Source organism: Carassius auratus, chromosome 21, assembly GCF_003368295.1.
Source record: "Carassius auratus strain Wakin chromosome 21, ASM336829v1, whole genome shotgun sequence".
NCBI lineage: Eukaryota > Metazoa > Chordata > Actinopteri > Cypriniformes > Cyprinidae > Carassius > Carassius auratus.
The window spans coordinates 4634836-4647246 of record NC_039263.1 but is presented as its reverse complement, the minus strand read 5'-3'; the positions used below and the strand labels follow the sequence as shown (position 1 = coordinate 4647246).

Genomic DNA, 12411 nt, shown 5'->3' with positions numbered 1-12411 from the left:
TGCCCACTGAGAGAGCAATGTCGCTTTTCTAAATTATTTCTTTCCACACGTCGGATGGTAGATCGATTTCAATGAAGAATTATTTGCATTTTTTAAAATTAGCTTTCACATTTTATGTAATTAAATAAATTCCCCAAATATTTCATCTTTGCTGTCATAAAAAAAATAATGCAAATATTGTAACTGTTTTCAAAACAATGGCAGAAGGAAAAAGGATAAAAGAGTAAAGAGATAGATTATGGGTCTAAATCATTCTGCAAGCAACTACCAGTATACCAGTTTCTTCAACACAAACCTCTCTTGTATTTTACTAATGCAAGAAGTTAAGGAAATTGGTGTCCAGTCAGATTTTTCAAATGCACAGAATTTGAGATCTGAGGCTTTTCTCATTTCAAAAGTTACAAAACACAAAGCATATTGTGATTTATTAGATGGGTGATGCGCTTAAGGTCTGTTCATTAAAGGGATGATTCACTTAAAATGTAAAATCCTGTCATTAATTACTCACCCTCATGTTTTCCAAACCAGTAAGACCTCGTTTCATCTTCAGAACACAAATTACGATATTATTGATGAAATCCAAGAGCTCTCTGACCATCTATAGACAGCAAGGGTACTACCACAGTCCAGGCACAGAAAAGTGTTTTTAAAGTAAAATTTGACAGAATTGTGTTTTTCCCTGGTTGTTGTTTAGGTACGTTAAACCACATTAAGCTGTTTCCTTATAGTGGACTTTCTTTTGGGGGGTAAACGCTTAATTATTATTCACTTTATCTATGGCGTAAGGGTTCATTCCTTTGACTCTAGTTAGTGTTTATTACAAGTAATGTTTGACAATATTTGAGTTTCCTTGGTCCTTGTTTACATACGTTAGGCCACGTTAAGCATTTTAGAATTTTCCTGCTAAGTGCAGTGTTTTTCTGCCTGCAAATTCTTGTAAATCAAGCTTACATTTCGTTCTGTAGACGGAAGAGCCAGAACATTTTCGTTTTCTTTGGACAATGTTGACTGGAGGAAGTTCTTTACTATAGATTAACCTTCCTGAAGTCCTCTCTCTTCGCTTGCAATGATCACAAGGAAAGTGAAAATATACACTAAAGCTGTGTCCTTTCGACTTGGACATAAAAAGGCCCAATATTCTGTCATGCTGGATTTACTGCAGAAGTAGCACAATCTGCTCTGTGTAGAAAACGTCTGGAGTTGCATCACAGGGAATTATGAAATATCTTGTGACTTCCCCTTCTTTCAGGATTGTCTCAGAAATTAATTCATTCCTTTTGGTTTTCATGAAACCATTTGGGTTTAAATGAATAATGAGTGGCTGTATTTTTTTAATTTTTGCTGTTATTCTCTCCAAAGTGTACATTTAAATGCTTTTGATTTGTTTATTTGTTCATAAAAAAGTGCTCAAACTGTTTTAGTGTGGTGGTTAATTGTCATTGTGTTTTAACATATGCAGTCAAATTGCTGAATGATTTGAACCTTAATGTATTCTAGATTAATTACAAGTATAGTAAAACGTTTCAAAAGTTTTTTGTTGTTGTTGTTGTTGCTGTTGTTTTTTTATGACTAGAGCTTACAGCTGACAAAAAGTCAAAAATACAGTATCTCAAAATATTAGAATATTGACATCTGAGTTTCATTAAATGACCATCCTTACAGTATAAACTCTGGGTATCTCTTGTTCTTTGAAACCACATTACTGGGAGAGGCCGGCTGACTCGGCAATGGTCCAGAAGACGATCATTGACACCCTCCACAAAGAGAGGAAGTCACAGAAGGTCATTACTGAAAGGGCTTGCTGTTCACAGAGTGCTGTATCAAAGCATATTAAATGCAAAGTTGACTGGAAGGAAGGAAGAAAATGGGTAGGAAAAGGTGCACAAGCAACATGGATGACCGCAAGCTTGAGAATACTGTCATGGCCAAAAGTTTTTGTGTTTGTGTTCTGTCAAACAAAGCCGATTCAAAGACGTGGATGAGCTTCATAAGGAGTGGATTGAGCAAGATAGCTAGAGTCATTGCATCAAGAGTCACCAGACTCAGACATCTTCAGGAAAAGGGCTACCAAGCCACTTCTGAAACGGAAACAACATAAGAAGCATCTTACCTGGGCTAAGGAGAAAAAGAACTGGACTGCTCCAAAGTAAATTTTGCATGTCATTTGGAAATCAAGGTCTGGAGTCTGGAGGAAGACTGGAGAGGCTCAGAATCCAAGCTGCTTGAAGTCCAGTGTGAAGTTTCCAAAGCCAGTGATAATTTGGGCTGCTGTGAGGTCTACTGGTGCTGGTCCATTGTGTTTTATCAAGTCCAAAGTCCCCAAAATTCTGTAATTAATTACACACCCTTGTGTTGTTCCAAACCCGTAAGACCTTCGTTCCTCTTCGGAACACAAATGAAGATCTTTTTGATCAAATCCGGGAGCTCTCTGACCCTCCATAGACAGGAACAGTACTACCCCAATCAAGGCACAGAAAGGTACAAAGAACATCAATAAAATAGTCCATGTGACATCAGTGACAAACCTGATTCCAGAAAAGTTGGGATACTGTACAAATTGAGAATAAAAACAGAATGCAATGATGTGAAGTTTCAGATTTCAATATTTTATTCACAATACAACCTAGATGACATATCAAATGTTTAAACTGAGAAAATGTTTAATTAAAAGGGAAAATAAGTTGATTTTAAATTTCATGGCATCAACACATCTCAAAAAGGCCATGTTTAGCACTGTGTAGCATCACCTCTTCTTTTTATAACAGTCTGCAAACGTCTGGGGACCGAGGAGACAAGTTGCTCAAGTTTAGGAATAGAAATGTTGTCCCATTCTTGTCTAATACAGGCTTCTAGTTGCTCAACTGTTTTAGGTCTTCTCTGTCACATCTTCCTCTTTATGATGCACCAAATGTTTTCTATGGGTGAAAGATCTGGATGCAGTTCTGTTGTAATTGATGCAGTATGTGGTCTGGCATTGTCATGATGGAAAACTCAAGGTCTTCCCTGAAAGAGACAAGGTCTGGATGGGAGCATATGTTGTTCTAGAACTTGTATGGTTTCAGCATTGATGGTGTCTTTCCAGATGTGTAAGCTGTCTATGTCACACACACTCATGCAACCCCATACCATCAGAGATAAAGGCTTCTGAACTGAGCGCTCAAAACAACTTGGGTTGTCCTTGTCCTCTTTAGTCTGGATGTCATGGCATCCCAGTTTTCAAAAAGAACTTCAAATTTTGATTTGTCTGACCACAGAACAGTTTTCCACTTCACCACAGTCCATTTTAAATGAGCCTTGGGCCAGAGAAAAGCTACTGTGTGAATACTTTTTGTGTGCCATGGTTGTTTGGTTTTATTTGTAGTGAAACAAATATGTTTTCAGCCCAATGAGTATTTAAAATAAAAAAAGCCACAGCTATCAGACAGATACTGCACCGTTTTGTTCCTGAAACACTTTCTGTTTGGGTCATGTAACTAGATGTCCACTAGATGTCAGACTGCACTCAGTCCATCCACAAGATCTAAAAGTCAATTATAATTACTGTTTGCAGATAGCACAGAAATGATAGTCACATTAACTGAATCCTACAGTTCCTGTCACAAAACTGATTATAAGTTTCCTATAAAACAGGTATTTTTTCAGTATAAACTCCAAATATGTATCAATTCAAAACAAATGTTGAAGATGGGCAGCTCGATTCAGTAACTGATCAGCTGTTTTCTGACTAAAGCAGTTTGTTTGTTTAAATTTATATTGTGGAAAACAATGCTTGATAATGCATTTTTCTCTATAGGAGTTTGTGTTATTAGTAGGAAAAACCCCTAAGAAGTAATAGAATACTTCTGTAATCAAATAAAATACATTACAAATTATGTTTTAAAGCATGTATTTTGTAATCTGAACATACATTTTTAAAAGTAACCTTCCCAACCCTGCTGTTTTATAATTTCTATGAAAGTTCCATAAAGGTCTAAATGTTTATTATTGACATCATTTTCTATTTATTTTTTTATCTTGTTTTTATTGGATATTTTTAAAACTTGAGAAGTCGTGCAATCAGATACCAATTCTAGATCATATTATAATAAGATAAGTTTTTTAACACTGAGAGATGAAACATTTCAACATTGAATATTAAAATGTAGATTTTAAATGATCTACAATATGTTGGGTTTGGGTGATCACAATCATGCACAGTTCAGAATATGCTGTGTCTGAGTTTCTGTGAGAGACACACATTATGGTGAACTGCTGGACAATCACCATCCTGTCTGTGCATTCATTTGTCCAGAGTAAAGTTTTTCCAGATGTACAATTGCTTCCAGATGAATGCGATACTCTGGGGTTTATGGCTTGTTAGTCGTGCACAAGCGAAGGGCCGTAAGGTCACGGACTGTTGAACAGACAAAATGACTGATAAAGAGCTCCGGGATCTGTTTCTTTGTTTCCTTCAGTCTGGCTACAGTCAGCCAAAGCGCAAGATTTCTAGAGACATTCTATATACATTATTTGGATCCTGATTTATTTAATAATCCGTTTCATTAACCTAGCCATTAATATACATGCATCACAGGGGAAATCTGTTATTGCTGACATTATTTTCAGAGCCTACATCATCTTAATGAAACAGTTCAAATAAAAGTGAAAGTTCTGTTATCATTTACACAACCTGTGAACTAGGGATGCACGATAATATCGGCACAATATCGGTATCGGCCGATAAAAGCTTAAAATGACCATTATCGGTATCGGCCGATATGAATATTTCTGCCGATGAGCCAAACCGATATTCTCCAAGTGAAATAATTGACCTGTTTTTCAGATGTGAATGTCTGTCTACATTTGTAAAATAATAAATTTATGGTAGAATCAGTACAGAAGAGATACATGGATTTCTCTTCAGTAAAATTAAAGTTTAAATATATCAGTATATATTTGTATATATATCGATATCGGTATCGGCATCGGCCAAAATTATTTTGAAAATATCGGCATATCGAATATCGGCCAAAATCCAATATCGTGCATCCCTACTGTGAACACAGAAGAAGAAGATATATTGAAGAATCTTGGTAACCACTGAATTGCTGGTAGCCATTCACTGTCATAGAAGATATTTAGAAAAATGTTGACAGTAGTCATTGAATTCTATAGTAAGAAAAAATACTATGTAAGTCAATGGCTGTTTGGTTTCCATCATTCTTCAGAATATCTTATTTTCTGTTGACGGCAGCCATTGACTTCCATAGTTTTTTTTCATACTATGGAAGTCAATGACTCAAATATATCTTCTTTTGTGTTCAGAATGTTTTATTTTTGGTTGACTGTCCCTAATGAACTCTTATGTGGAGGAAATGTCAAACTCCTTTGTTTTGCGAAGGATTACTGCAGGACTGTAGCGTTGGATGCGTCCTAAATGCACAAAGCCTTCTTATATTTTCACAATGATAATCAAACATGCTTCCTTAGTGTTTAATAAGAAATCAGAAGATGAAATTACTCATTCAAGTCTCTGTGCACTCTTTTATGTCAATTTACATCAAAATGTTTGGATTAATGCTGTTGTTCATCACTATGTTTTGGCCCAATTATGCATTTTTCGTGCTGTCAGCAGAAGCAGAGAATAATGCTATCTAGGTTCAGAGGGAAAGCCGAGTTGAACAATAGACTCGTGACCTGCACCATGTGAGAAAAACGTCCTGCATGTGTTCGAGTCATCAGGGGTCAGCACTGCTGACGTTTAAGTTCTTCAAAGGGCAGCTAGAATGAAACGCAGAGCACTCATCCTCTATGCATTTATTAATTTAAGCCCAAACTCCATGTGCTGTATATGTCTGTACAGATCTATAGCATGCTATGAACAATAAACATTATTATTATTCCTGTCTGACATGGATCTGTTTCAAACACATAAGTGGAGCAGAACATCTAATCCTCTTCGCATGCAAAAGCACAAGGAATGATGAGCACAAAGGAAACTCAAGTGATTATAATTCGTTTTCAGTGGTGTGTTGATGGTGAAATGACAAAAAAGTTGAACACGGGACACGTGAGCTGCAGAAGTGTGAGGAAATTCAGACATCACCTGGAAGACATTATAAAGGACATTCTGTTATTTCTTATGCTACTTTCTTTTTAAACACTGTAGGAATTTCTCATTGTTATATTCCTAAAGTTCAATGGAGTAATAAAAAAAATGCCAATGTTTAACCATTTCCCATTCGGTTATTTCTTTGGCTACACAAAATCTTAGTTTTTAGTTGAATTGCTCATTGTTGTATTCAAAATGTTTCATGGAATTAAAAAATGCAAATGTTTGAACAACCTAAAACTGATACCAAAATATATTTATTTGGAAATAATATCCAAAAGTAAAAACTTAAAAGCAAGAAATTTGTAGCTTATAAAAACATGTTTCGTAATTATGTATAAGTCTATTAAAGATATATTCCTGACATGTTTGATTATATTTACTTTTGCATGCAAAATATGTTTTGTTCCCAATAATAATAATAATAATAATAATAACTTCATAGCTTCTGCAGCAGCCCTCTTATATCCTGTGGATTTCCTAGAAAAAGCCAATGTCTTAGAGTAGCAAACCTTAAGAATATTAAACAAAAGCACATTTAATATGAAGAAACCTTTTCAGTTTTGACTACATGGCCCATATTGGCCTTGAATGTTAGTGTTGGTTTCAGATTGCCAGATTTCAGCATTAAGTCAGGGCTAGTTTGCAACTTATCCTGGCCAACAACAACAACAACTGGAAAAATCTCTGTGCAGGACTGAAGGCATTCATGTGGTACTACGTTAGTAAAACTTTAACTTAAAACAAGATGTGATGTTTGCCTTTCTCTTAACTCTTAAAGTAGCACAGGGGATTGTCCTAACAAGATTCCTCGAGCTTATCCTGGCCAAACAAACCAAAGAATAGCCCAATGAACACAACATACATGCCAGAAAACAAACAAAACCCTGATTGGGGCCACACAATGGCATTGGTAAGCAAGATGGATCACTTTATAGTCTATGTACAGCAGTATACAAATCTAAGGGCTCTTTTCTTGCACATTTATGACCTGTTCTGTTGAATTGTTGAGATGTTTGAATAGCACCACAAAACAAGCCTCAAGAGTGAGATCGGGATGGAGTTTATCTGTCCTGCTACTTGACAAATGAGTAAACGTGAAACATTCATCTGAGTTTCAATGACTTTTATTAGTGTGATACTGTATAATTGTTTATCAGTTATACGGCTTAACCATTGTGAGGCTGTGCGATTCAGTAACACTTCAGGATAAGGACCAGTTCTCACTATTAGCATGCCTCTTAGCTGTTTATTAGTACTTATAAGGCACATATTCTGCATGACCATATTCTACAATACCAATACAATATACAATACCAATAACGTAACAACTACTTTACTAACTATTAATAAGCAGTGAAATGGGAATTTGTTTGCAACAACTGGACCTTGAGGTTTTTTTTTTTTTTTTGAGAAAGTAAAAATGCACAAAGTTTCCTGTGAGTGTTAGGGTTAGGTGTTGGGCCATAGAATATACAGTTTGTACAGTATAAAAACCATTACACCTATGGGATGGACACACTTTTCACCAAAACGTGTGTGTGTGTGTGTGTGTGTGTGTATAAGATGCACATAACAGGTGTGTATGTGTGACCAAAATAAAAATATGAACTGTAATACTGTATAATACTTCCATCTGAACTGAAAGTATAAATCTTGGCTACTGCATGCTCTGCTGTTTTGCTCATCATTTCATTCACTGACATGCATCCCGCCAAAATAAAAGCTTGAAAACATTAAAAAAAATAATAATAACATTTATTATGAAAAAAATAATAATAATTATGGACATAAGCATGAAAAAAGTGCAACTTTTTTTCATGGTGTGTGTGTAAAAGCTATTGTTAATTTGAAGGAACTCTTGGTAATTTTGTTGCAATACAGTAGATAGAAACAGGATGATGCAGAAATTCACTAAGTACTGTATGTATTAACAATCTTGGCCTTGTGTTTGCTGGACTTTGCCCTCGGTCAGAACACTTATAAACTCTCTATTGTGAAGCTGAATGTCTGTGTAAAGTCACATCCATTTAACAGGGAGTGGAATAATAATGGACATGACATTATTTGTGTGGTAATGATTAATACAATGATGTTCAGGTAAGAAGCTACACATTTGTTACGTTCTCGAAGTGTATCTGATGTTGACCTTTTATAAAGCACAGTCAAAAATCAATGATGAAAGATAATGCAGAATTATACTATCACCAAACTGGCCAAAACATGACTTCTGCAGAAATCTGCAAAAGCGTCCTGAGCAGATTCAGCCCTTGTTCTGTCAGGTGACCTGACAAAGGAGTCACGGTTTCTGAGCATTTATGACTGTTCTGGTTAATCTTAAACCTTTGATCCAATACCCTCTTTTCCCATGCCAGGTTCTTCTCTTCTCCATGTGTCTGTATGCTTTAGTCTATGATTCAAAGGAAATTTACATGTCATCTTGCACACATCAGCTCCACAAGTTTTTTTGTCATAATTTTTTTTATTAACTATAATACACTTTAATTTAATTGTAAATGACATGCAATTACGAGTCCAAAAATGTTATTTTTACACTGTTAAAGAGTTGGATTCCCATGCTAAACATGGACAAAGTTGTACATTTGAAGGAGTTTTTTTTTGTTCCCAAAATACTCCTTTCGGTTTGTCACAAGTTTCGGAAAGTTTTTTTTGAGTATGGCTCTGTGTGACGTTAGATGGAGCGGAATTTCCTTATATGGGTCCTGAGGCACTTCTCCCGGAAGAGCACGCGCTCCCATATAGCGAGGCTGAGCACAGACATTTCACTGATCAGAGCGAGAGCGTCGTGAAAAGTCACAAAAGAAGTGTGTTTTTGGTTGCCAGGGCAAGACAACCCTGCACAGATTACCAAAAAAAAACAGCATTATGGGACCAGTGGATGGAGTTTATTTTTACAGAGCATCAACGGAGTTGTGCAAGTGTTTGTGTTTGTTCCCTGCATTTCGAAGATGCTTGTTCACAAGGCCCAGTTTGACGACGGATTTATGTATCGTTTATTTCTTAAGGATGATGCAATCCCAAGGAAAAAGGGTCACGATCGTGTGTTGGAACCGCAGGCGGTGAGTAAAACTGCTTCAAATATCTCTGCCTCCTTGTTAGTGCGTCCCCTCCCATGCCAGAGACCCGGGTTTGAGCCCCGCTCGGAGCGAGTCGTTGCTGCTGCTGCTTTCGTTCAGTTTCAGCCTCTGGATCTGATTCTGGATCATAAATAAACGGCTGAATCTGACTGTAAGCCATGGTTTGTTTTGGATGATGGGTTTTCCCTCACGGTAATGTCACAGCTTCCACATGCTCTCAATGCAAAAGCCTACTGGCGCTCGTGGTTCTTTAGCTCCGCCCACACGTCACGCCTCCAGCCGGTCGTGTTTTTCCAGGAAAAATCGGTACAGACTATCTTTCTCTTATGAATATAATAAAACTAAAGACTTTTTGGAGTTATGAAGGATGCAGTACTACTCTATATGTACTCAAGATTAACAGGATATTGAGTGAAAACGAGCATTTCACCCCCCCCTTTAAGTATTAAAAAGGACCATTTGTCAAACACGCATTTGCTATTCATAAAAAGTCCAATTGCTTTACTTAACTTTGAAGAATAGATACATATTTTATCATGTTTGTATGTGAGGCCTTTGAATAGCCCCTAGATTTGATCTTTCCCTATTCCACACAGTGTGATGAAGCACATATAGTCCTGCTGTACTCAGAAGCTGGACATGATTGCACATCACGTCATCTACAAATACATCTGCTGCTAATATTCCATATAGCATTATGCGAACAACATGAATAAAACAGTCCAATTTTCTCCAATATGTTCATTGCCTTCAGGAATTGGTTAGGTGATCTATATTACCATTCCAAATCTCATACAGTAAAGCAAAATATTAATTTTGAGTTTCTGCCATTTGGATAGCTGTTTGGGAAAACAATGTGCTGAAGAGTTGAGGTCAAGGAAAAATGGATATGAACAGTGTCGACTTTATCTTTATGTTTTGACTTATGTTTGCATTGCAATGTTGAGAAAGTTGAGGATTATGCATGTGGGGTTTGGCTGCTTTACCAATCTAATGGTTTGGTTTTTATCTCATTTTTATCTCAAGTTAGATTGCTAATGTTGGTTAAATGTGGCCCGTGATTTACTTATGAGCACTGCTGAGCATTTTGTTTGTAATTTACAAGTGTTGTCTGAAGTCAAAATGTATATGATGCCACACAAAATGGAGAAAACAAAGGCACATAAAATCACCGTATGCATCAGAGAAACAAGTGTGAAGCCATCTTTTGTCTTTGAACTTCCTTTTTTGTGGTTAGCTCAATTGGTTAAGAGTAGCATAATGAGCTAGTGAAGTGGATTTACGCTGGTCTGTTGAAGAGTTAACGAAAGTTATCAAAATGAGCATTGTGATGTTCAAAGCAGGTGTCATCATAATGTCATTCATACATTCGCACGAGCTTACCTTCATGCTGTGAAAATACAAACGGAAGACAGAAGACAACGAGCAGCGCTGAAAAGGGGGCGGAGCTACACTTCTAAACAATTCTTTATGTGAAGATCATTTAAAAAAAATCTTTAAACAAATTATAAGAGAAACAAAGAAATCCAAAACTGATGTTTTGATATCATATGTAAAAGAACATTTATTTTTAAAAGCGTCACTAAAAAGCAAATTTTGAGCGGTTTTGTTATTAGATAAATAGCCTAAGCCCAATTGGGTTTTAAATCGTTTTTATCGCTCTAAAAAGTTTTCATTGCGTATGATGTTGTGTTAATTTGCATGTGCACTGAACGAATTATTTGTTCTGTTGCACTGAAGCCTTTAATTAAGAAAATCTGTTTTGCACTTAATTTGTTTACTATGTTTGTGAAATACCACATTCATAAATTTCGATGGGCCAAAAATACACTGGTTTTGTGCGATTTAAGTTTGAGCTTTGTCAAATGCTAATGCAAAAAATACTAAAGATTGTTGTAAAGCCTTGAAACTATATCCCTTTTAAGGATACTCAAATTTATGGTTGTGTTTAAATACCTATCTACAGTATATATTGTTCTTCATTATTGTGTTGTTTATTAAGCAGTTTATTATTATTATTATTTTGTATATTTGTATTGATTTCTCGCTGGTTTTATTTTAACACAGTTAAAATAAATTACTAAAATAAATTACTTAAACGTTTTTGTTTTTGTAAGTGTAGTGTTGTAGTGGGCGGGGTGTGTGGCGGTGTTCCTGAAGCTCCTCCTCTCTCGTCAGCGCTAGTTTTCTGTAAAGCGTGAATGAGGAGAGCGAGTTCTTCTGCTGTGGTCGGGATGCTGTCTGGATCAAATATGTCTCACACTGTGACTCTCGCCGGTCCCTCGCCGTGGGGGTTTCGTCTGGTGGGCGGACGGGACTTCAGCACACCCCTCACCATTTCAAGAGTACGTCTTTTCTTATTCTTCTCTTTAATTCTGAACTTTTTTTTTTACAATGCAGTGGAGGCGAGGGTCTCTTTAAACCCGGCGTGCTTTTTTTGACTGTGAAGTCAAAAAAATTCTAAATTCTCTAAAGATAGATGAACTAGGCTACTTCACAACTCTTTTTGTTGTTGTTTTGCGTTGTATTCTGTGTTGTGTCAGTTCTGTAGCAAGAGGGTGACTGTATTTGCAATTAGGCGAGACCCTGCATGTGAATAAATAACCTTCAGTATACAGACAGGAATACAAATGTAAAGTTTGGTGTGTAAGTGCTATACTGAAGTGGAGATTAATGGCTCAGAGAAAAAAAAAAACTCATTTTGAGCAAATGTCCTTTGAAAATCTGTAGGTGTAACTGAAATCTGTTGACACAAATAGATAAAAGTGTTATAAAAGAAACATATACAGTGTCTTTTGAATGTTTTCTTTCCACTAGTCTTAGAATAAAAAAAGCCATACATTTCAAACTTGACAGGTGCATGAAAAACTGAGTTTTTTCCCTCGGTGTCTCCCCTTAAACTTCTCATGATTTTGTTGTTCACACTGTTGTGTCTCTTTTATGCTCATTAGACAGTAAACTTTTGTCCTTAGTTCAGTTCTGTTGAAATCTCAACAACGTCATCTTCAAAAATCTCTTCAGAGAAGCAACAGGAGAAACAGAGAGTTGATTTACAGTTTGAGCATATAGCTGTAAAATTAATTGCATTGGTCAGATAATTTGATCTTGGAAGAATCTATGCATAGAAATATTTGAGTTCATATTAAGACCCAGTCGAGAGATTTAGAAGATGAGAGATTTAGGAGAAAAATGTAAAAAGCAAGAGGTTTAAAGGGAAAGTAT

At 36.2% G+C, this 12411-nt stretch overlaps 1 protein-coding gene across 1 annotated transcript in view; it reads left to right on the top strand.

Annotated features, from left to right (window-relative positions):
• The first annotated feature begins 11379 nt into the window (after positions 1 to 11379).
• pdlim4 (PDZ and LIM domain 4) overlaps positions 11380 to 12411 on the top strand; it is a 28419-nt gene continuing 27387 nt past the window's right edge. Inside the window, exon 1 of the mRNA XM_026195597.1 lies at positions 11380 to 11534. Coding sequence (XP_026051382.1) covers positions 11391 to 11534 — 144 coding nt within the window. The 5' untranslated portion in view covers positions 11380 to 11390. The remainder of the gene's footprint in view (positions 11535 to 12411) is intronic.